This window comes from Narcine bancroftii, chromosome 8, assembly GCF_036971445.1.
Source record: "Narcine bancroftii isolate sNarBan1 chromosome 8, sNarBan1.hap1, whole genome shotgun sequence".
In the NCBI taxonomy this organism is placed as follows: domain Eukaryota; kingdom Metazoa; phylum Chordata; class Chondrichthyes; order Torpediniformes; family Narcinidae; genus Narcine; species Narcine bancroftii.
Genome location: NC_091476.1, coordinates 89,061,773 through 89,081,865, shown reverse-complemented (window position 1 = coordinate 89,081,865; position 20,093 = coordinate 89,061,773). Strand labels below are relative to the sequence as shown.

The window sequence follows — 20,093 nt, the reverse complement described above, 5'->3', positions numbered from 1 at the left end:
ATTTTAGGGAAAATAATCTGCCTTCGAAGTGAATGACTTAATTTTATAAATGCATGTTTGCTTAATCTTTTGTTTTCCTCTTGAACCATTTCTGTACTCTTTCTTTCCACCCCCCACCTCCATTTGGTAACCCAATAATATTTTAAGTTCTTTAAAGACATCAAGCTCCCAGAATAAAACCAGACTAAATCTCCAAACCAGGTGTTGAGAGCGTGAATGTGGCCTACCGGGAATGTTGGTCAGAATTCTGTGTCCACCCTGGCCAAGTTTATTATCTGTTTAAAGAAATATGTACAGTTTTATCTTGCATTTATATTCCTTTAGATATTTTCACTGAGTAGACGTACTGATGAAAAGCCAGGGTTTAATGTGAGTAACTGGAGTGAAGAGTCTGTTGTGACCCTATTCTGGAGGTTGAATTGAGCCATAGATTTAGGTAGCTGGATTTGATTTTAATTCTGCGTCAGACCCTATATCATGCCTGATTTAAGACACTTTGACTTTGGTGGATGAAAATGTATTTAATTCCCAAAAATTACCATTCTATTTTGTTGTTCTCACTGAATATTAATTTTTGAAACAAAAATTGCTGCAGGAAATTATGGCCTTGTTTGTGTTTTATTTAGAATCTTTCCAATTCTCTGCTCTGGGAACACCCAACATTGAGACTACGTTAAAGAACGGTCCATTTACAGCAAGTAGTCAAAGTATGTGCAGCCAGTTTTCTTTGGCCTGACCTATAAAGTTATAACAATGACAACATACAGTTAAAAAAAAACCCAAATATGAAAGTATTTTATAATAGGTCCCAACTTGTGTGACTTCTGATTGTGGTCTTAATTTTGCAGGTAAATGGCTTGTTGATCTTCTGTAGACAAGGACACAGTCAAAGTTACAAATACTTCCCTGAGTAGGTGCTTTAACTGTCTAGGTTTCTCCTGCTGGACTCTGCACAATGTTAGCAGTCACCCAAGTATCCATAGGAACTCAGCAGGCCAGACAGCATCATGGGTAGAAATGGTCAGTCCATGTTTTAGGAAGAAGAAAGTGTACAGCAATAGAGGATGATGTACTCGAGTGGAAGACATTGATTTTTTTCCCCCACCCCATGTTTTGGGGAACCCATTCCACTCTTTCCATCACCTCACCTCACCTCCATCTACATTTTTTCCCCAACTTTTTTTTTCCTCTATTCCCCCTCTCGTGGTCTCCTGTTCCCACATCTTCTGTCCTTGACTGCATCAGCTCTTGACTCCATGTTCCATTTTTTCTTTAATCTTGATCAAAGGTCCATACTTGAAAAGTTGACTGAGCATTTCCACCTGTCTGACCTGCTGAATTCCTCCACCAATACTTTGTTCAAAATTCCACCATCTGTCGTGTTTGATGTGGAAAACACCAAGTGCAGTAATTTGAATGGACTGCAGCTTTGAGGATGATGACAAGCCAAAGGGGAAAGCAAATTTATTATTTTGGTTATAGTTGATGTTTAATGAGTTTTTTTACAAGTTGGGTAATTTCAGTTTTTGCTGGTTTATGTTTCTTGATATCAGAGTCATTTAAAACTCCTTGGTCCTTGCCAGATACCAAAGCTAGAGGCAGAACTAGCTTTTAGGTGTCAAAGGACAGGAACTATTCAGTGGGGAGTTGGAAGGCTATGCTGGTATTGAGCCACAAGTTTGCAGTAGCTAGCTGTTGTGAACAACAGGTCTTCCCTGTGCATTCCCTAATCCTTAAAAGTAGCATTCTGTAAAAAAAAAAAAATAAAAAAATTCCTAAAATTAGAAAAATGGTAGCAAAATCCCATTAAGCTCTGAGGTCTTTTTAGTAGGCACTTTCAGGTGGCCAATTGCCCCACATGTAAAGCCGCATGTTTAGGCAATATGTGGCTGTTTTGAGGGCACCTGAATGTGCAGGAGGTGCTCTTGAGGCGAGCTACGTAACCCTCCTCCGAGAGGGATAATCAGCTCAGCGGCTCCCCCAGCCACTTGAATGCAGCTGGCTGAAAGCGGATGTTAAAGGATCAGGCTGCTGATCACAGCTAACATGGGGCAGGAGCTGGAGTGTGCTCGGAGCCACATCCTGTGCAACTGTGTCCTTCAGGTGGCCAGCGTTTGCGCTTTAAACGCTGCCACCTGAACGGCAATTTAAAGGGCCGCTTCTGCTGCTTCAGGTGCATTCTTAGCATAGAATGAAAAAGCCTAGTGTGTGTGTAATATGTTCCACCACAAAACTATCTTGTAACTAAACAGTCTTATTGGTTTTTACATTCTATCATTATTTATCATACTGTGGATTCTAATTCATGCTTCATGTTTTTGGGGGGTGGGGGGGGGAGGGTTGCACCTTTTCAGTACTATTGAGCCAGTTCCATTCAGAGATCAATTGTTTAGAGTCATTGGGAGACCTTTTGGCCCACTGTCTTTGATCATTCGTGCCATTTTTCCTGTCATTTCTCTGTCCTTTTAAATGTTTATCTTGCATCCTTTCAAAAGCAGTGCATTTGACTCATCTTTTCTAAATTTTAGTTAGGATTAACACATTTAGCTTGTCTCAAATTCTTTCACTGAATCAAGTTTGTCCTTTGGGATTGATCAGTTTTTCTCCCAGGAATCACATGATGTGCAATGAGCCTTGTTAAACTGATCCCCATTCTAATGATTGAACTCAGTTCTTGTGTCAATGTGTAATGGCAGATGAACAGCAGTACTTATCAAGATTCTGTGACTACTGCAATTCTTGTAATATACAAAAAATGTCAGTATAATTGTCTAAGGATTATGTTACTTTCAGAGAGATATATTTGGTAGATGAGAACAAACTTGAGTGGAAACATGGATCAATCTTTCAATCTCAGTTACTGAAGAGAGCAGTTTGTGATGACAGTGGGATGAGAGACAAAAAGGAATATTAACCAGTAAGATCCAGAGAATGCTGTGGATGACTACTTTCCCCCAAGAGTCAATATTATCAAAAAAGGATTTTGGAATAAAAACTAGGACTGCTTGAAATACCTGTTAAATACAAGAATGAAGGGGCATGTGAAGGCGTATATAGGGTGTAGGGGTGGATGTGTGCAGAAATAAGCTTTTGGAGGAGTCACGCGATGGAGTAGTGGCCGGACGGTGAACTCCAGCCCTCTCCAGAAAAGTCGGGAAAAACAAGAGAAAACACAAAGGCACAGAAATAAAAGTTACAGAAAAGTGAGTATAAAGGTGGAAAGAAGATGGCGACAAAAAAAGAAAAGTCGAAAGCAACGGTAAGAAGAGAGGAAGAGAAGACAAAGGAGGGAAAAGGTGAAGGCCTTACCTGTCCGAAGAGGCCCGCTGCGGAGAGAGAAACCCGTTCCCTCAGGTCGGTAAATAATGGACTACAAAAATGGCTCGCAGAGCCGAACAAAAGTGCGCAACCGCGCATGCGCGAAGTTTCGCGCATGCCCGATGCGAATGAAAAAAAACACACCGACGGGAGGGGGGACCAGCTGGGGAGTCGATCTCCACAGCCGGCAACGACAGCTGCAGAACACCTGCAGCAAGAAGAGACCACAGAAGACAATAGAAACAAGATAGAAGAGGAGGAAAGGGCACCAAAGAAACAACAGATGGTCAACCCAGAGGAAGAAGAAGAGGAAGAGTATGGTGAAATAGAAGAAGAAAAGAGAGGCAAGGTAAAGGATATACTTGCTCTTATTAGAGGATACATGGAATCATTTAAAGAATGGCAAACACAGGAATTTAAGGATTTAAGAAAAAGAATAAACAACACAGAGGAGAAAATAATTAAAATGGAGATGACCTTAACAGAAATGGGAAAAAAAATGGACAAGATGGAAGAGCGGGCAGTAGCAGCAGAAATGGAGGTAGAAGACTTAAAAAAGAAATTGGAGAAATCTAATAAAAAAACTAAAGAGACACAAGAACTACTAGCTCAAAAAATAGATACAATGGAAAACCATAACAGAAGAAATAACATAAAGATAGTGGGCCTTAAGGAAGATGAAGAAGGCAAGAATATGAGGGAGTTTATAAAAGAGTGGATACCTAAGACCCTAGGATGTCCAGAACTACAGCATGAAATGGAAATAGAAAGGGCACATAGAGTATTGGCCTCTAAACCACAACCACAACAAAAACCAAGATCTATTGTAGTAAAATTCCTAAGATATACTACAAGAGAAAAGGTACTGGAGAAGACAATGGAAAAAGTAAGAGAGGGCAACAAACCACTGGAGTATAAAGGGCAAAAAAATCTTCATTTATCCAGATATAAGTTTTGAACTCCTAAAGAAGAGAAAAGAGTTCAATACAGCAAAGGCGATTTTATGGAAGAAAGGGTATAAATTTATACTAAAGCATCCAGCGGTATTGAAAATATTTATTCCAGGACAACAAAACAGACTATTCGCGGATCCAGAAGAAGCACGAAAATTTGCAGAACAATTACAAAAACAGACTGAGGGAGGAAGACGGGTAATGAGAGTTAAAATGATCACGACTGATATGTATGTGGGTAAAGACAAAAATAGACTGAGGGATGAAGACGGGTAATGAGAGTAAAAATGATCACGATTGATATGTATGCAGGTAAAGAGGTATAAGAGTGAATAGAGACAATGAGCATACATGAATGTATCTGTACTTAGAGGAAAATATGGATAGTATAGACAAGAATTAATAAGGGAAGGTAATGGAATAGAGAGAATAAGGAGGGAATTAAAAGAGGGACCTTTGTGACATATGAAAAGTGAAATCTTTTCTGGGGGAGGCGGGGTGGGGGGAAATAGCGGTCACTGCAAAATCAGTTGACGCTTGCGAGTGGATTCGCAAATCCAAATGGAGAGGGGAGATGTGGTTGTCCGACAAGGGATAAAGGACAACTCAGGAGGTGAAGGGGAGATTGGGGATAAATAAGATAGAAATAGGAGAATAAGGAAAATGTTAGATGTTGTAGGAATGTTGTCTTATAAAGAGTTGAAAATAAGAAAACAGAAATGGAAAAGGAGGAAAGGTAATGATGGAAAAACGGAAAGAGAAGATAAACAAAATATAAAAGGGCTACGCTGAACTATATGTCTTTAAATATTAATGGAATACATAACCAAATTAAAAGGAAGAAACTACCAAATTTAAATGAATAAATGTATTCCATTAGAAAAAATAACATATTGGTTAAGAAATAACATTGAAATATTCGAACAAGTATAGGAGCCTTACATTAAATACAATAGCGAAAACCTACCGGGGACAAACATTACCTAAGTTGATGGAAGGAGAAGGAAAGAAAAGAATGGACTCAGTAGAATTTCTGGTGTAATTTTGTTGAATGACAACATTGTCTGACTGGCTTAATGCAACCTAGATTGTATACCTAAAATGGATGAGAGGGGGGGGGTGGGGGGGTGGTTTGGGAGGAAAGGGGGGGGGGGGGGGAGAAAAAGTCACTGTATATGTGTGAAAAGAAATAGTGTATATCATGGCTAATGTGATTTATGGTGTGAAAAATAAAAAAAAATTAAAAAAAAAAAAAAAAAAAAAAAAAAAAAAAAAAAAAAAGTTTGTCCTTTGGTAATGAGCTTCTTGGTCATTGAAAACCATTACTTTTAACATTTAGCAAACCTCATCTTAGCTCTCTCTATTCTAGAGATTAATTCAAGTCCATCCACATATTGAAATCTGTCATAAGAGCAAGTTCTTCATGGAAATAGGCCCTTCATCACTCTTAAAAGTTGATTAAATGTTTCAATTGTCCCTGTCCCAACTACTTCCTCTGACAGCTCATTCTGTGTGTGTGTGTGTGTGTGTGTGGGTGGAGGGAGGGAGGTGCCCATCAGATCCCTTTTCACATCTTTTTTTAAACCCATGCCCACTTTTTAATTTCTATCATCCTCCGAGAAATACACCATTAGTTTTATAAACTTTCATAAGGTCCACTGCTTGGTCTTGTAATTCAAGCCTATCCAGTCCATGTAATATTGTGACTCTTTACAGATTAGCTGGGTAGGTCTTCTAGTTTCATTGTGATGTCCCTGCTCCTGTACTCAATACCTGACCAGTGAAGAAGTTCACTGCCTGTGTTTCCATTTTCAATGAACTATGTACCTGTACCCCTAGGTACAACATTCTAGGATACCATTCACTATGCAAGTCCTGTCTGGTTTAGCCTGTCAAAGTGCAATAGCTCACTTGGAGTTGAATTCCATCTGCCATTTCTTGCTCATCTTCCCAACTAATCCTGATCTTGCTCCAAATGTGTCCTTATTTACTGTTAACTACACCTTTTTTGATGGGATCTGCACATTTGTTAATTATGTTGCTGCCTCTTCTGATCCTGGCAGCACACTATTGGGCTCTAATCAGAAAAAGCAACCCTCCACCACCAACTTGTGCTATGTCTGATCCAGATCACTGGATCCCATGTGATGTAACCTTCCAGACTAACGGTGTTAAAGATCCTGCTAAAGTTCATGTCTGTAATGTCCACCACTATGCTCTCATCAATCCTAAGTAATAAGTTTGATGGGTTAATGAGGGCAGAAGGAAAGCAATGTTACAGCTGCAAGATGCAAAGCTGTAGGGAATGGTCAACCGGATTGTTATGCTAAATATCTGCCAATATTACAGATGGATGTCTTGCAGAATTGGCCAGTTCCAATAGATGGGGAAGACAAATGACTTCAAGTTATAAAATTGTGGAATGGAGTCCAGAGGATGCATCATGTGCAGACAAGATGGGCAACAATCTTGTATGGATGGGAATTAAGGACCATTGCAACATGCTGTTACCAAGAACCAGCCTGTAGCATCCTCGTTAAATGCAATGATTTTACTCTGTTGGAAGTATTTGTTTGACTGCATTTCTCTTGTTCTTCAGATCAGAGAATGGAAACAGATGGGGAAGTAAAACTAGGGAGATGAACACTTACTTGCTTTTAAGATTGAAGCCCGACCCAGCAGGGATGCACAGAAACTGACGGCCACTCAGGAGGCCAGTGGACACCTGTTACTATAACTGACATGGCAGACAGTGGACAATATTCCACCCTGGAATTGTATTGAAACACTCCGAAATCACCACGTCAAACTTCAATTTGAATTTGCTTCACTCCATGAGCTAGATTGTATGGACAGCAACAAGTTTCACTGGATGACAACTCTTGCAATTCTAGTTTGTTTTGATGTAGCAATTTTGTACTGTTAAACTGACTTCTGTACAGAATATTTTATTAAAAATTATTTGATATCACAATATTTCAGCCTTTTTTGAAGTTTATCTTGGCAAGAAACTAGTACTATAATGAATCAAGGAAATGGTTTCTGACTAATCTTCATTTTTGTTTTGATCAAGAAGTCATCAGAATAATGGGCATAACTTGCTCCTTCCTCTACACTTTGCATTTCAGGTCCATTCTCTTCTCCTTCGTGTTCATTATCACTCTGCTGTCGGTGACTTGCAGGAATTTGGAAGGTGTTCTTGTTTTGTCTTTTAGAACCCTTTATCAGTATAATTTACTCTGCACAATGTAGTTGGTATTTTGCAGTTTTTTTTCCTCAAAGGAAATTTCCGAAAGGAAATGTAATAACTACAAGGGTCACTAAGCTTACTCTACCATTCTTAAATACTGATTGCACCAACTGTTGCCAGTCTGGAGAAGAGCTCATTGTTGATCTGTCAGGTCTGCTTCAGAAACAATGAGCAATCAAAGGTCAAAGCCATCTTTAACCAATTGTGGGGGGGGAAAGAATTGTTAAGGGCATTAAGATTATGTATTTTTACAATTTTGTGATTTAAGGAGACATGTGGTAATCAGCTTGTTTACTATTAAACTTTGAGGTACCTAGTTGGTTTATTAAATGGCTAATGGAAAATCCTGCAAGTTCAAGCTCTAGTTTTAATCAACCATGTCCATAGCAAAAATAACAAACTGGTGCAAAATAGCAATCAAGGAAGTCCAGTTCACTGGGTGAGGCAGTGGATACCAACCTTGCTTAACATGTTATGGAATCAATTTTAGCCTGTAATACATTTTCCCCTTTATCTGAAGTTCTGAATACCAAAACGAAGCATTTTGCGGCAGTGACGTATCACAAGTTGGAAAAAAAAATTATCACTGGACTTGCCCACGTAGGACTCTTTTGGTGCCAGTTTGGTAATTACAGAGCTCAGAACTAGCTGGGAAGACAAACACTGAACGGCAGCTCAGAGATGCAGGCTGGACTCTTGAGTGAAGTCAGTACATGGGGAGAAATTATTTACTTTCCAGTCTCCCAGCTGGAAGAGATCAGAAAAATGTCTCGGAGTCATTGAGGAGAGGGGGGGGGGGGGGGGGGAGACTGGTGACAGACGGGAAGCAGCTGTGCTGTTTGAGTTTCAACAGTACCTGAAAATGTCCAATCTCATGTTTTAGGTACAGGGAAACATACTGTAGTTTGAAATCCAAGAACATCTTGGGTGTTAAGTGAAAGGTTGCATTTCACAATGCTGATGGAATTTTTCTTAAATGGTTTCTCAAGGATAAAAGGTAAAATTGACTGGAGTACAATTTTATCCATTCCTAAATAACTCAGTCATGCTATCATATTTGATTTGGTCATGAAGCATGGAAACTTGCCCCACTGACCAGTGTCCCACCTGCCTGCATTTGGTTTATAATTCTCAATGCATCCTTTCTATAGTTCTGTTCATGTTTTCGTTCAATGTTGCAATTTTACCTGCCACCTGTTCCTTACACCCACCACCTTAAAGTTACCCCTCTGGTTCCTTTTCCAAAAATGCTGGATGAACTCAGCAGGTCTCATTTTCCTCCTCAAGGGAGGAAAAGATAAATATTTCAGGCCTGAGCCCTTTGTCAAGGTATGAGCAAAAAGCAGGCAAGACTGGGGGAGGAGCACAGGCCAAAATTGATTGAAAGGGTGGGTGACTAAATGCAGAGCTGGAGGAGAGAGGGAGCTAACAGAAGCCAGAGAAGTCTATGAATGCCATCTGTTTGGAGGGTGCCCAGTTAGTCGGGTAGTGCATGCAGTTGCTAAAAACAATTATATTTTTACAACAATCACAGCACCTGGAGACTTTCATGTTTCACCCCCTTAAATCTATGGCTTCAATACCCCCTTCTCTGGCAAAACACTGCATTCATGTGATCTATTCCTCTCGTGCATTGGTATACCTCAGATCACCCATCATCATCCTCCATTCCAAGGAATAAAGCCCAAGCAAATCTCTGCACCCACTCCAGTTTGACATCATCCCTGCAGCACAATTCCTCAAATGGAACCTTAAACATCTGGCACGATAACCTCCTAGCTTCTATTCCTAATACAAGATCAATATGCTAAAAGCCTCTTTAACCACCCTGTCTATCTGTTATCCAACTTTTAAGGTTCTATTTTCTCTCTGCTCTACCACACAATGTTCACTGATATCAATCCAACCAAAATAGATGAACAGCAGGTAATTAGGAAATAATTTCAAGTATCTTGTTTTCCAGCACCTTTTCAACATAATGCTGAATAAAAACTGAGTGAACAATTGTAAATCAGAGCAGGACTAGACATTCCATTCACATCTTGAAACTTAACATGAAATGACCACAGCCAACAATTATAGCAGCTTTAATAAATTCTCTTTACAATTTCTCTGTAATTCATAGGCAGCCAATATTAAGTTTATTGCACTAAGAATTGAAGATTTCTTTTTGAAAGGAATAGCCATGGATCTCCTTCCTTGAAAGATGGTGATGATATCTTCCGTCCTTCTTATAAGAAAATCACTGGGAAGGCAATGCAGCAGACTGAACAATGCTGTAGAAGTTGCAATGTCAACAGATAATGCCACTTCACCTATTCTGCAATCCTCTATACTCAGAAATTCAGTGATGGGGTGAAGTTGGAGAATAGAGTGGCACTGGGCTGCATTACATGTTGTAAAGCAGATAGTTAAGCCTTCATCAGAGCACTGACAACAGCCTTGGCATTGAGGCTGCGCAGGTCATTGTAGGTCTGTCCTGTTCCAACAAAGACGATTGGTTGGCCAGTGATGTAGGTCATAGAAATGGCAGCACCAACCTGAATGAGCAAATATATTTTGAAGAACAATTAAAATACATTTGGTAACATAGAGCTACAAATATTCATATCACCCAGACTTGTACACAGTCCTCAATTAGATGCACTCCAACCCAAAGTTGCAAATCACTTTTTATATACACACACTTATTTATTACACAAAATGTATTCAGAACATAGCTGGTCTCTTAAAATACATGGCCTCTGTCTATAGGAAAATGTATTGAGGAACAAAATGGGGAATTTTCCATTTGGCTGGAACAGCAAAGAAACACAATGGTTTCCTGGCACTTGTTCAGTGTTGAAAGTGCAGGTCTACAGAACGTTCAGTTGAGATAGTTTCACATAATTTAAAATTACTGGTTGAAGAATTTCTGTTGACATTTATCCAAATCTATGAATGGAATTCTGGCCACTGAAAGTGTTTTGTTCTGAACTAAAGTTAGGCAGAAGATAAAGTGAAAGAAAAAAAATGCCAGAAACACTCAGCTGCAAGCAGCAAGAGAACAAGTTAATGTTTCAGGTTGATGACTTGTTATTAGATGAAATGAACATAAGCCCCATTAAAATTACCTTATCATCAATTGTATCAAATTTGGTCAGCACAATGCCATCAATCAAACCTGGCTTTTCAGCCACTGAATGGTCAGCCAGAGCCTGGTTGAATTTTACCTGACGGGGAGCAGGGGGTGGTGGGGGGGGAAGAGAAAAGAGAGTGTCAGTAGTTACACTATCAACAAGTACAACCAAATAATTCTGGAGTAAAGCACAAAAGTCTGCAGACACCGTGGTTGAAGTAAAAACAATGTCCTTTGTATCTCAAAGGTAAAAATACATAACTGACGTTTCAGGCTTGAGCTCTTCATCAAAGTTACGTTTCCCTATTATTGCAAGATGGCAGTAAAGTGCTTTTTAAAGAAAAAACAAATGCAGGACAGTTTTAAAAAATATATTTATTAGTTTAAAACCACACATAATTAAAGATAATTCAAAACATACAAATACATGTGGTATATAAAAGAAAAAGACAACTCCCCCCCCCCCCCCCCCCCCACGACGAAAGAAGAAGAGTAAGAACGGGACAAGAGACTCTCAACAGGGGCACCTATTACTTTAAAGTCTTTTATAATATACTGAGACCTTTAGGAGAAGGGGATGTCAGAACTTCATTTAAATATTAACATCCATATGTTGTAAATAAGGACTCCATATCTTCCAAAATATATATATTTGTCTCTTAAAATAAGTAATTTTATCAAGAGGTATACAACTCCAGACTTCAACAAAGGCAGGATAGTTGAAAATTCTGAACCTGAAGAGAATATTTTGAGCCATAAGACACAACATGAAATGGCTCTATGTCTATGGCTCTTTTCATTTACAAGATCGAGGCATTAGATTATCCATTGCCCAGCCCTAACTGACCTTAAAAAGGCAGTGAGCTGCCTTCTTGAACTACTGCAGACCCAGTGAAGGTACTCCAACAGAGTTGTTGGCGAGGGAATTCAAGATAAGTACATTATAACTGACTCGTACTCCGTGAACTGAGGCCTTCAGGGCTATTCAACAACACAGGGTGCTTTGTGCAAAGAGAACCAACCAATACTCACCAATTGATCCACTGCCTCATTCCCCACCAATGCTTCACCAACAAATAGTACCAGATCTGGCATATTAATGGTAATGAGTTTGGCAAGAGCAGTCATTAAGGGAGTGTTGTCCTGCATGCGGCCTGCAGTATCTACCAGAACCACATCAAAGCTCTGACTTCGAGCTGTGGAAGAAAGAGACTTTAAGCATTAAACTGCCACTTGTGAGGAAACTGAATTACATGGGTGATCAAACCAAATTGCTGATAAAAAGCTCAACTGAAACAGGAGAAATCTAACCCTTGCTCAAATTTGAAAATTAATTTTTTTTAATTGTGGGATCAATCCTATTATTCTGCATTTGAGAATCAGTTTTCAATAGGACCAGATAAAAAGTCAATCATTGCTTCAACTGACACACTCAATTTTGAGCTTTAGTTTAGTAAATTTTAGTTGGTCGTCTCTGCTGGAATTTGGATGCCTTGACCACTGGGTCTGATTAACATAATATTGCTCTAGAATCAACATGGATCTGCAGTACTGGAACTGGTACCTCAAGATGTAGGTTTGAAAGTCTATTCTGCAACTTGGTAATGCTCATGTTACATATCTAGTAACTACAGCTCTGTTTAGTGAAGTTCACAATGGGATGAATAACTGAATCCCTATTTCTAAAATTAATTTTTCCTCCAAGTATTTTTCAGATACTCAACTATGATCTAGAAAATAACTATCTTGACCATTTGATTAACTGCACGAATGGAAACTACAAAAATAGCTTACAAGAGTACTGAAATTTTGCTCCATTTTGTTATCTCAAATTTGCGGAACTCCATAAACATCCCAGTTATGCATACAGGTATACCTCGCTTTACAAAAATTCACTTTTATGAAAGGATTTGAATGGATTTTCACTTTTATGAAAATAACCTTCAATAGTACTCAATGGGCCTTTGCTCTACACCATTTTGTCTTACGAAAGGTTTCATAGGAACGCTCTAGTTTCGTAAAGCAGTGTATACCTGAGGAGATGCCAGTGGTAGAAAAAAACAGAAGGTAGAGACAATTTTCTTTATGTTAGAGGCATTTGAGAAGGAAGATCTCAGATATCACATGGTTCCAAAGTGTCAGAGTTCTAATAATAGAGGTCATGCAAAATCTATACAAACATTATCTACACTTTAGAAAATGAAAGAGACAAACAGACTGCAGATGCTAGAATCTGAAGACAAAAAAAAACTAGTTGCTGGTGGAACTCAGCAGGTCAGGTAGCATCTGTGGAGGCAAAGGGATAGGTGATGTTCTGGCTCAAAGCCCTGCATCAGAAAGTGGAATAGCATTGGAAAGGGTACAATGAAAATTCATAGTGATGTTGGTCCAGGGTTGGAGAATTTTTGATAATCGTAGCAATTGACCAGGCTGGGATTGTTTTCTTTGCTGAGGGATGCTGAGGTTATTCAATTGATGTGAATAATATTAGAGACCTAGGCAGGGTAACCAGGGGGAAAAAATGATCTAAGCAGAGAGGTCAATATCATAGATAGCAGAGGGGTTTTGAGATTTGGAACCTGGAATTCATCACAGAAATAACTAAAACACAATGTGCTGTGGGCAAACAGCAAGCAAGTCTCAACCGCTCTCTTTTTTGGCTGCAAGGCTACAAACAAGTTAAATGACCCCTTTTGACCAGGATCTCAAGGTGCCTCAGATAATAAAGTACATTCAAGTGCAGTAATACTATTTCTGCAATTGTGATGCAAGTTTGCATGTAACAGGAACTTACGAAATAAAAAAATGACTAGGCAATTTGTTCTTGATACCTCTAGGTAAAAGAGGAAAGCTGGCATGGTCAAGAGGACAAGACAATGACATGCGAACATTGCAAATTCTCACCTAAAGAATAGCAACTCAGATAGTGCAGTAGTACTTCTGCAGAGAGCCAAAGAGGGAACTGCAGCAAAACAACTAATGCAAAGCTAAGGCTTGGTAAAGTGCAAGAATCTTTAGAAGGAGAGGAAAATAGAAAACTGGCCTAAAGTAACATTTTTTCAATAAATTACCAAATGCAATGGCCTCCATTGCGATGCCTGCAGCATCCTTCCCGTATCCTCTCTCAAAGAGCTGGACCATGCTTTGACCATTGTGCTCCTCTGGTGGGTGTAGGGCATTCAGGCGGCGAGCGTGAGTTCTGAGCTGCTCTACAGCTCCAGCTCGGAAAGTGTCACAAGCAGCAATAAGAACCCGAAATCCATTCTCCATCAGCCAGAAGCTGATCTGCAGGAAGCAAGGAACATGGCACAAATGGTAACACCTTCCCATTCAGATGCTGACCCATTTCTTTTGCTGGAGATTACCAACAGAGCATTGTTACTTTTACAGGTTTCAAAAAATGCTTTTGCTTTAAAAACGGCTGGCGATATAAAAGAACTTTGTGATAGAAAGCAGGCTAGAATTAGGAGTAAGAATAAAGTGATGCACAATGCTCTTTCATGAGTAAATGTGATCTGTGAGCATGATCTTGATGGTCAGAAATTTAGTACCAGAATACTGGTTTAAAGTATTAACATCCCCAAAACAATTTTAAGTATGAATATTAGAATCAGGATCAGGAAAACATCACTCAGTCCCCAGGACCTGCTCCAGCATTCTATAAATTGTGGCTCCTCAGATGCTGATCTCAGCTCTGTACTTCCACCAACCTTTGATGACCTCCATTCCCTTGCCTTAAAGCTATTCAGAAATTCCACACCTGGGCTGTCCAACCTTTCATGCAAACAATGAGAAGTGGAAGGGCCTCAGCAGTCAGGCAGCATCACGCAGAGAAATGATCAGTCAGCGTTTTCAGTTGAGACCCTTATTCCAGCTTCTCATTGTTTGCTCAAGATTCCAGCATTTGTGTTCTTCTCATTTCAAGTATTAGTTTCCTCCACCAATTCAGAATCGTTTCTTAACAAGGAAAACTAATATGTATACTGTGCTCTGGTGGTGGCCTCCTCAGTTAGGTATTCAGCTTTCCTTGTTACAATCAAGTGAAGTCAGCTTAGAGCATGGATCACGACTTGGAATTGTGAATCCTACAGCAATTGTGAAAATGTGGTTGAGTAATGGGCAGGACAGGCAGATTAATTAAGGAGAACATAAAAGTAGAGAGGATATCCTGATAGGATTGCCCAAAGAGGCCATATGGGCAGAACTTGGGAATAAGGGGGAGGTGATCACTTTGCTGATTCCCAATAGGCGAGGGAATTGAACAACAAATATACAAGCAAATCACAAAGGTGCAAGAACAGATCATTTTTTAAAAATTCCTTTTTAAACATGCAGCACGGTAACAAACCATTTCAACCCCCAAGTCCGTGCTGCCCAATCCTGGGGAAAACCCATGGAGACCTGGAGGTAACGCACAAACTCCTTACAGACAGTGCTGGATTGGAACCCTCGTCCAGATTGCTGGCGCAGTAAAGGGTTGTGGATTTGTGGAATTTGTCGGCACATACAGCTGTGGAGGCCCAATCATAGGGGGAGTTTAAGGGGGAGATTGCCAGGAATCTAATTAGTCATCAAGGGTTATGGGGGGAAAAAGAGAGTAAATTGGAACTAAATGCAAGAACAATTTAGCTCAATTTGTGGAGCAGACTCGATGGGCCAAATGGCCTCTATCTTGTGATCGCTATGCCAACAGTGCTGCCCAAGTTATAATAGTGTGGAATTTTAAACTTTCTCCAATATTGAGTGAACTTCCTTTAGTTCAAGGGGCTTAAAGGGGCAGAATTTGTCAAGTGCATCCAATAAAACTTTTTAAAATAATGTACTAGAATCCCAACAGAGACATACAGAACTAAACTTTACCTTACAAAATGAAACTGGGCAAGGAACAGTAACCATAACTCTAGAGTTTCAAAGTAGCTTAGGTAACAGATAAGATTGGTTCTCCAGTTAAGGTCTTGATTTTGTAGGCGGCTACTTTTAACAGCATAAAGAGGGGACCAGGCAAAAGTAGAATGGGAGCCGATATTTGCAGGTGAAAACAGAAAGTGAGTCTTTTAAACAAGAATTTGTAAGAGTTCAAGTTCATGATCAGGTCCAGAATAAGGATGAAAGGAAAAGATGGCAAGATTAGGGAACCTTTGATAACAAGGATTTAAGATTTGATGAGGAAACAATGAAACATCAGGCAGGTTGAAGCAATAGAGATTCAGGGAGTTTCTTGAGAAATACTGTGAGTAATAGAGAATAAGAAACCTCAGAGGGCAACAAGAAGCTATGAAATATCCTTGGCAATGGAAGATTAAGGAGAATTTCAACACATTGTATTACTGTATCAGGAGCTAGAGGGTAGCAAGGAAAGAGTGGGCCCCCTCAGGGACCAAAGGAGTAATTATGTTACGAGTTTCATTGGGGTTGATAAATTCACAGAACCAGATAATATCTATCTTGAGTTTCTATGGAAAGCAAGGGAGGAGATAGCTGGGGTCCAATGGAGATTTTTGCATCTTTGGTGAGGTGCCATACAATAGCTAACACAAATCCTTTATTTAAGGGTAGCAGGAATAAGCCAGATAATATTAGGCCTCACATTAATAGTAGAGAAATAAATGGAAAAAGCTCTAAGCGATAGGATTTATGTACAGTTGGAAAGCTGCAAGTGGATCATGGATAGTCAACACAGGGGGAATCTTGTCTCAATAAATTATCAATTTCTTTTTTTGAGAAAGTAACAGGACATTGAAGGCAAATTGGTAGACATCATCTATGGACTAAGTTATCTGACAAGGTCCTGTATGCAAGCTGGTCCAGAAGGAACATAGAATCCACAACAAGCAGACTAATTGGATCCCAAATTGGTTTGGTGACATGAGGTGAAGGACAGTGGTCGAAAGATACTGTTCTGATTGGACATCTGTGAGAAGTGGTGTGCAGTGTGGATTAGTGCTCAGACTCTGGTTTGTGATTAATGACTTGGAGTGAATATAGGAAGTGTGGCGGCTCACCAATAGGCAGGCGAACCGGCCCCGCTTGCAAGCCACGCGGTGGGGCAGCCCGCCAAAATGGCGCCGTCGGGGGTTTTCCCCTTCCTCCCAGCACGGGGAACCACGTGACATCAGCGCAGTTCTCAGCCAGGTACGGGCTGGGAGTACAAGTGCAGCCCAGCAGCCTGCAATAAACTAGTCTGCTCACTGAGTTCAACCTGTCTGGTTGTGTGTTATTGCAGGAGCAGTGTAGCTGCTGTTACAATTGGTCACCCCGACTGGTTCAAACGTCTTTGAACCCATCATGAGCGAGCCTGGGATCAGCGCTATAGCCGTGAAACTGCCTGAATTCTGGGTTCACGAGCCAGAGATCTGGTTCGGCCACGCGGAGGCTCAGTTTCACCTCCGCCAGATTTCGTCCAAAACGACCAAATTCTACCATGTGGTCGCTGCCCTGGACTAAGCCACCGCCAGACGCGTGCTGCACCTCTTTCAGCACCCACCCGCTGAAGACAAATACGAGACCATCAAGCGTGTGCTTACTGGATCCCTTGGACTATCCAGACACCAGCGTGCCACTCGGGTGCTGCACCTCGACGCCCTGGGGGACAGGTCCCTGATGGAACTGATGGACGAGATGCTCACGCTCATAGGTGAGCACACCAACTGCCCACTCTTCTAGTGCATCTTCCTCGACCATATGCCCGGGGACATCCGGCCGCTGCTGGTCCAGGAGAACTTCACCGACCCGAGGAAGGTCGCCCAGAAGGCCCAAGAGCTATGCCTCGCACGATTCCTGGAGGGCTCAGCGGTCCAGCAGATCACAAGGCATGGGCATGACCACGCCAAGCCCGCCCCTAGCGCTGCGGTAGAGCATCCGGCCCCTGCAGGGGCCCCCAAGAGCATAAACAGGACCACAGCATCTGCTCCAGGCCTCTGCTTCTACCACCAGCGCTGGGGAGCCAAGGCTCGGAAGCTTCGTCAGCCCTGCTCGTTCCAGGGCAACAACCAGGCCGGCCGGTGTTAATGGCTAGCTAAGGACACAGCCTCCTCTACCTGCATGACTCAATCAGCGGCCGGCAGTTCCTCGACACTGGAGCCCAGATCAGCGTCATCCCGGCCATGGCCGTCGAGTCCAGGAACCGACCTCGTGGACCTCCCCTCCGTGCGGCCAACGCCACAGAAATCCGAACGTATGAAGACAGTCCACTTCCAGATCGGCCAACAAAATTTCGCGTGGACGTTCACCGTCTCGTCCCTCCTGACTGCCATCCTGGGTGCAGACTTCCTGCTCACACACGGGCTTCCGGTGGACATTCGAGGTAAGCACCTGGTGGACGCCAGTACCTTCCAGGCCGTTTGCCTCTACGCCTCCTGCTTGGAGGAACCGCAGATGGCCACTATCAGCACTCCCAGAGACCAGTTCCAGCGAATCCTGGATGAGTTCCCAACACTCCTCAATCCACAGTTCTCTGCTGCCTCGCCGCACCATGGGATGTTCCACCATATCTCCACCCAGGGCCCACTGGCTCACGCCAAGGCACGGCGGCTTCCGCCTAACAATCTCCAGGTGGCGAAGGAGGAGTTTTCGCACCTGTTGGAACTGGGGATCATTTGGCGGTCCGACAGCCCTGCGGAGAATATCGATGGCTCAACGAGGCAACAGTTCCTGACCGTTACCCCATCTCTCACATCCAAGACTTTACGGCCAACCTGCAGTATGAGGGTTTTCTCCAAGGTTGACCTGGTGCTCGGATATCACCAGATCCTGGAGCACCCTGAGGACATACCCAAGATAGCCATCATCATCACCCCCTTTGGCTTGTTCGAATTACTGCGCATGCTGATCAGACCTTCCAGCACCTCATGGACTCTGTGGGCAGGGACTTGGATTTCGTCTTTATTTGGACAACATCCTCGCCGCCAGCAAGGACTGGGCGCAACACAAGACCCACCTACGCGCCCTTTTCTCCCAGCTGGCCGATTAAGGCCTTACCAACATCCTGGCGAAGTGCCAGTTTGGGAAAGAGTCCATGCAGTTCCTGGGCCATACCATCACGGCCAAAGAAGCCACGCCCAACACTGTTAAGGTTGCCGCTATCAGGGAGTTCCCACGCCCGGACAGCCTCAAGGGGCTGCAGGAGTTTGTGGGAATGGTCAAACTTTTATAACTGCTTCACCCCGGGACCTGCGCACATCATACAGCCGCTATTCGCCCTCATCGCAGCCAAGCACAAAACGCTCGCTTGGAACCCAGAAGCGTGCACCGCATTAGAGGCCACCAAGGATGCCCTAACGAAGACCACCATGCTCGCCCACCCGCACACCAACCTGCATATGGCACTCTCTGTCGATGCCTCTGCCACAGCCGTCGGGCCGTCCTGGAGCAGCAGGTGAATGGACATTGGAAGCCGCTGGCATTCTTCAGCCGCCTGCCAGAATGCAAGTATAGTGCCTTCAACCGTGAGTTACTGGGCAAGTACCTGGCGGTGCGGCATTTCCGCTAGTTTTTGGAGGGGAGGACTTTTACCATCTTCACCAACCACAAACCCCTGACCCAGGTGCTTGCAATTGCAAAGGATCCCTGGTCGGCCCACCAGCAGAGTCACCTCTCCTTCGTGTCAGAGTTTACTATCGACGCGCCGACGCCCGGCCTCGACCTCGGCCACCTGCGCGCCGACGCCCGGCCTCGACCTCGGCCACCTGCGCGCCGACGCCCGGCCTCGACCTCGGCCACCTGCGCGCCGACGCCCGGCCTCGACCTCGGCCACCTGCGCGCCGACGCCCGGCCTCGACCTCGGCCACCTGCGCGCCGACGCCCGGCCTCGACCTCGGCCACCTGCGCGCCGACGCCCGGCCTCGACCTCGGCCACCTGCGCGCCGACGCCCGGCCTCGACCTCGGCCACCTGCGCGCCGACGCCCGGCCTCGACCTCGGCCACCTGCGCGCCGACGCCCGGCCTCGACCTCGGCCACCTGCGCGCCGACGCCCGGCCTCGACCTCGGCCACCTGCGCGCCGACGCCCGGCCTCGACCTCGGCCACCTGCGCGCCGACGCCCGGCCTCGACCTCGGCCACCTGCGCGCCGACGCCCGGCCTCGACCTCGGCCACCTGCGCGCCGACGCCCGGCCTCGACCAGCACACCCGGGACCAGAAGTCTGATAAGGAAACGAGGGCCTTCAAGACTGCCATCACAGGCCTGTAGTTCTGAGACCTCCCGACTCCGAGCAGGGACGCTGCAACCAGTGGTTCCCCAGCAGTGGCGCAGGCAGGTCTGCTATCACATCCACGACCTTTCACATCTGTCGATCAGGTGCACGGTCCAGATGGTGGCAGAACAGTTCGTATGGCATGGGCTGCGGAAGCAGATCACGGGCTGGGCCAGAACATGCACCTATTGCCAGACAATCAAGGTACACAGGCACATCAGGACGCCACATTCACGTGGACATCGTCGGGCCCTTACCCGTTTC

At 43.4% G+C, this 20,093-nt stretch overlaps 2 protein-coding genes across 12 annotated transcripts in view; one reads left to right on the top strand and one right to left on the bottom strand.

Moving 5' to 3' along the window:
* fam118b (family with sequence similarity 118 member B) overlaps nucleotides 1–20,093 on the top strand; it is an 87,661-nt gene that overhangs the window by 37,809 nt on the left and 29,759 nt on the right. For 4 of the 9 annotated variants that reach the window (XM_069894439.1, XM_069894438.1, XM_069894441.1 and 1 more), the window contains exons 7-8: nucleotides 627–707; nucleotides 6,621–6,864. In XM_069894439.1, the coding sequence (XP_069750540.1) occupies nucleotides 627–707; nucleotides 6,621–6,799 (260 nt within the window). In that variant the 3' untranslated portion in view covers nucleotides 6,800–6,864. The other 5 variants (XM_069894443.1, XM_069894442.1, XM_069894446.1 and 2 more) reach the window with 4 other exon arrangements.
* srpra (SRP receptor subunit alpha) overlaps nucleotides 9,593–20,093 on the bottom strand; it is a 40,740-nt gene continuing 30,239 nt past the window's right edge. For all 3 annotated transcript variants that reach the window (XM_069894433.1, XM_069894434.1, XM_069894435.1), the window contains exons 11-14: nucleotides 13,711–13,924; nucleotides 11,672–11,835; nucleotides 10,635–10,733; nucleotides 9,593–10,061 (exon numbers count right to left, since the gene is read on the bottom strand). In XM_069894433.1, coding sequence (XP_069750534.1) covers nucleotides 9,933–10,061; nucleotides 10,635–10,733; nucleotides 11,672–11,835; nucleotides 13,711–13,924 — 606 coding nt within the window. In that variant the 3' untranslated portion in view covers nucleotides 9,593–9,932. The remainder of the gene's footprint in view (nucleotides 10,062–10,634; nucleotides 10,734–11,671; nucleotides 11,836–13,710; nucleotides 13,925–20,093) is intronic.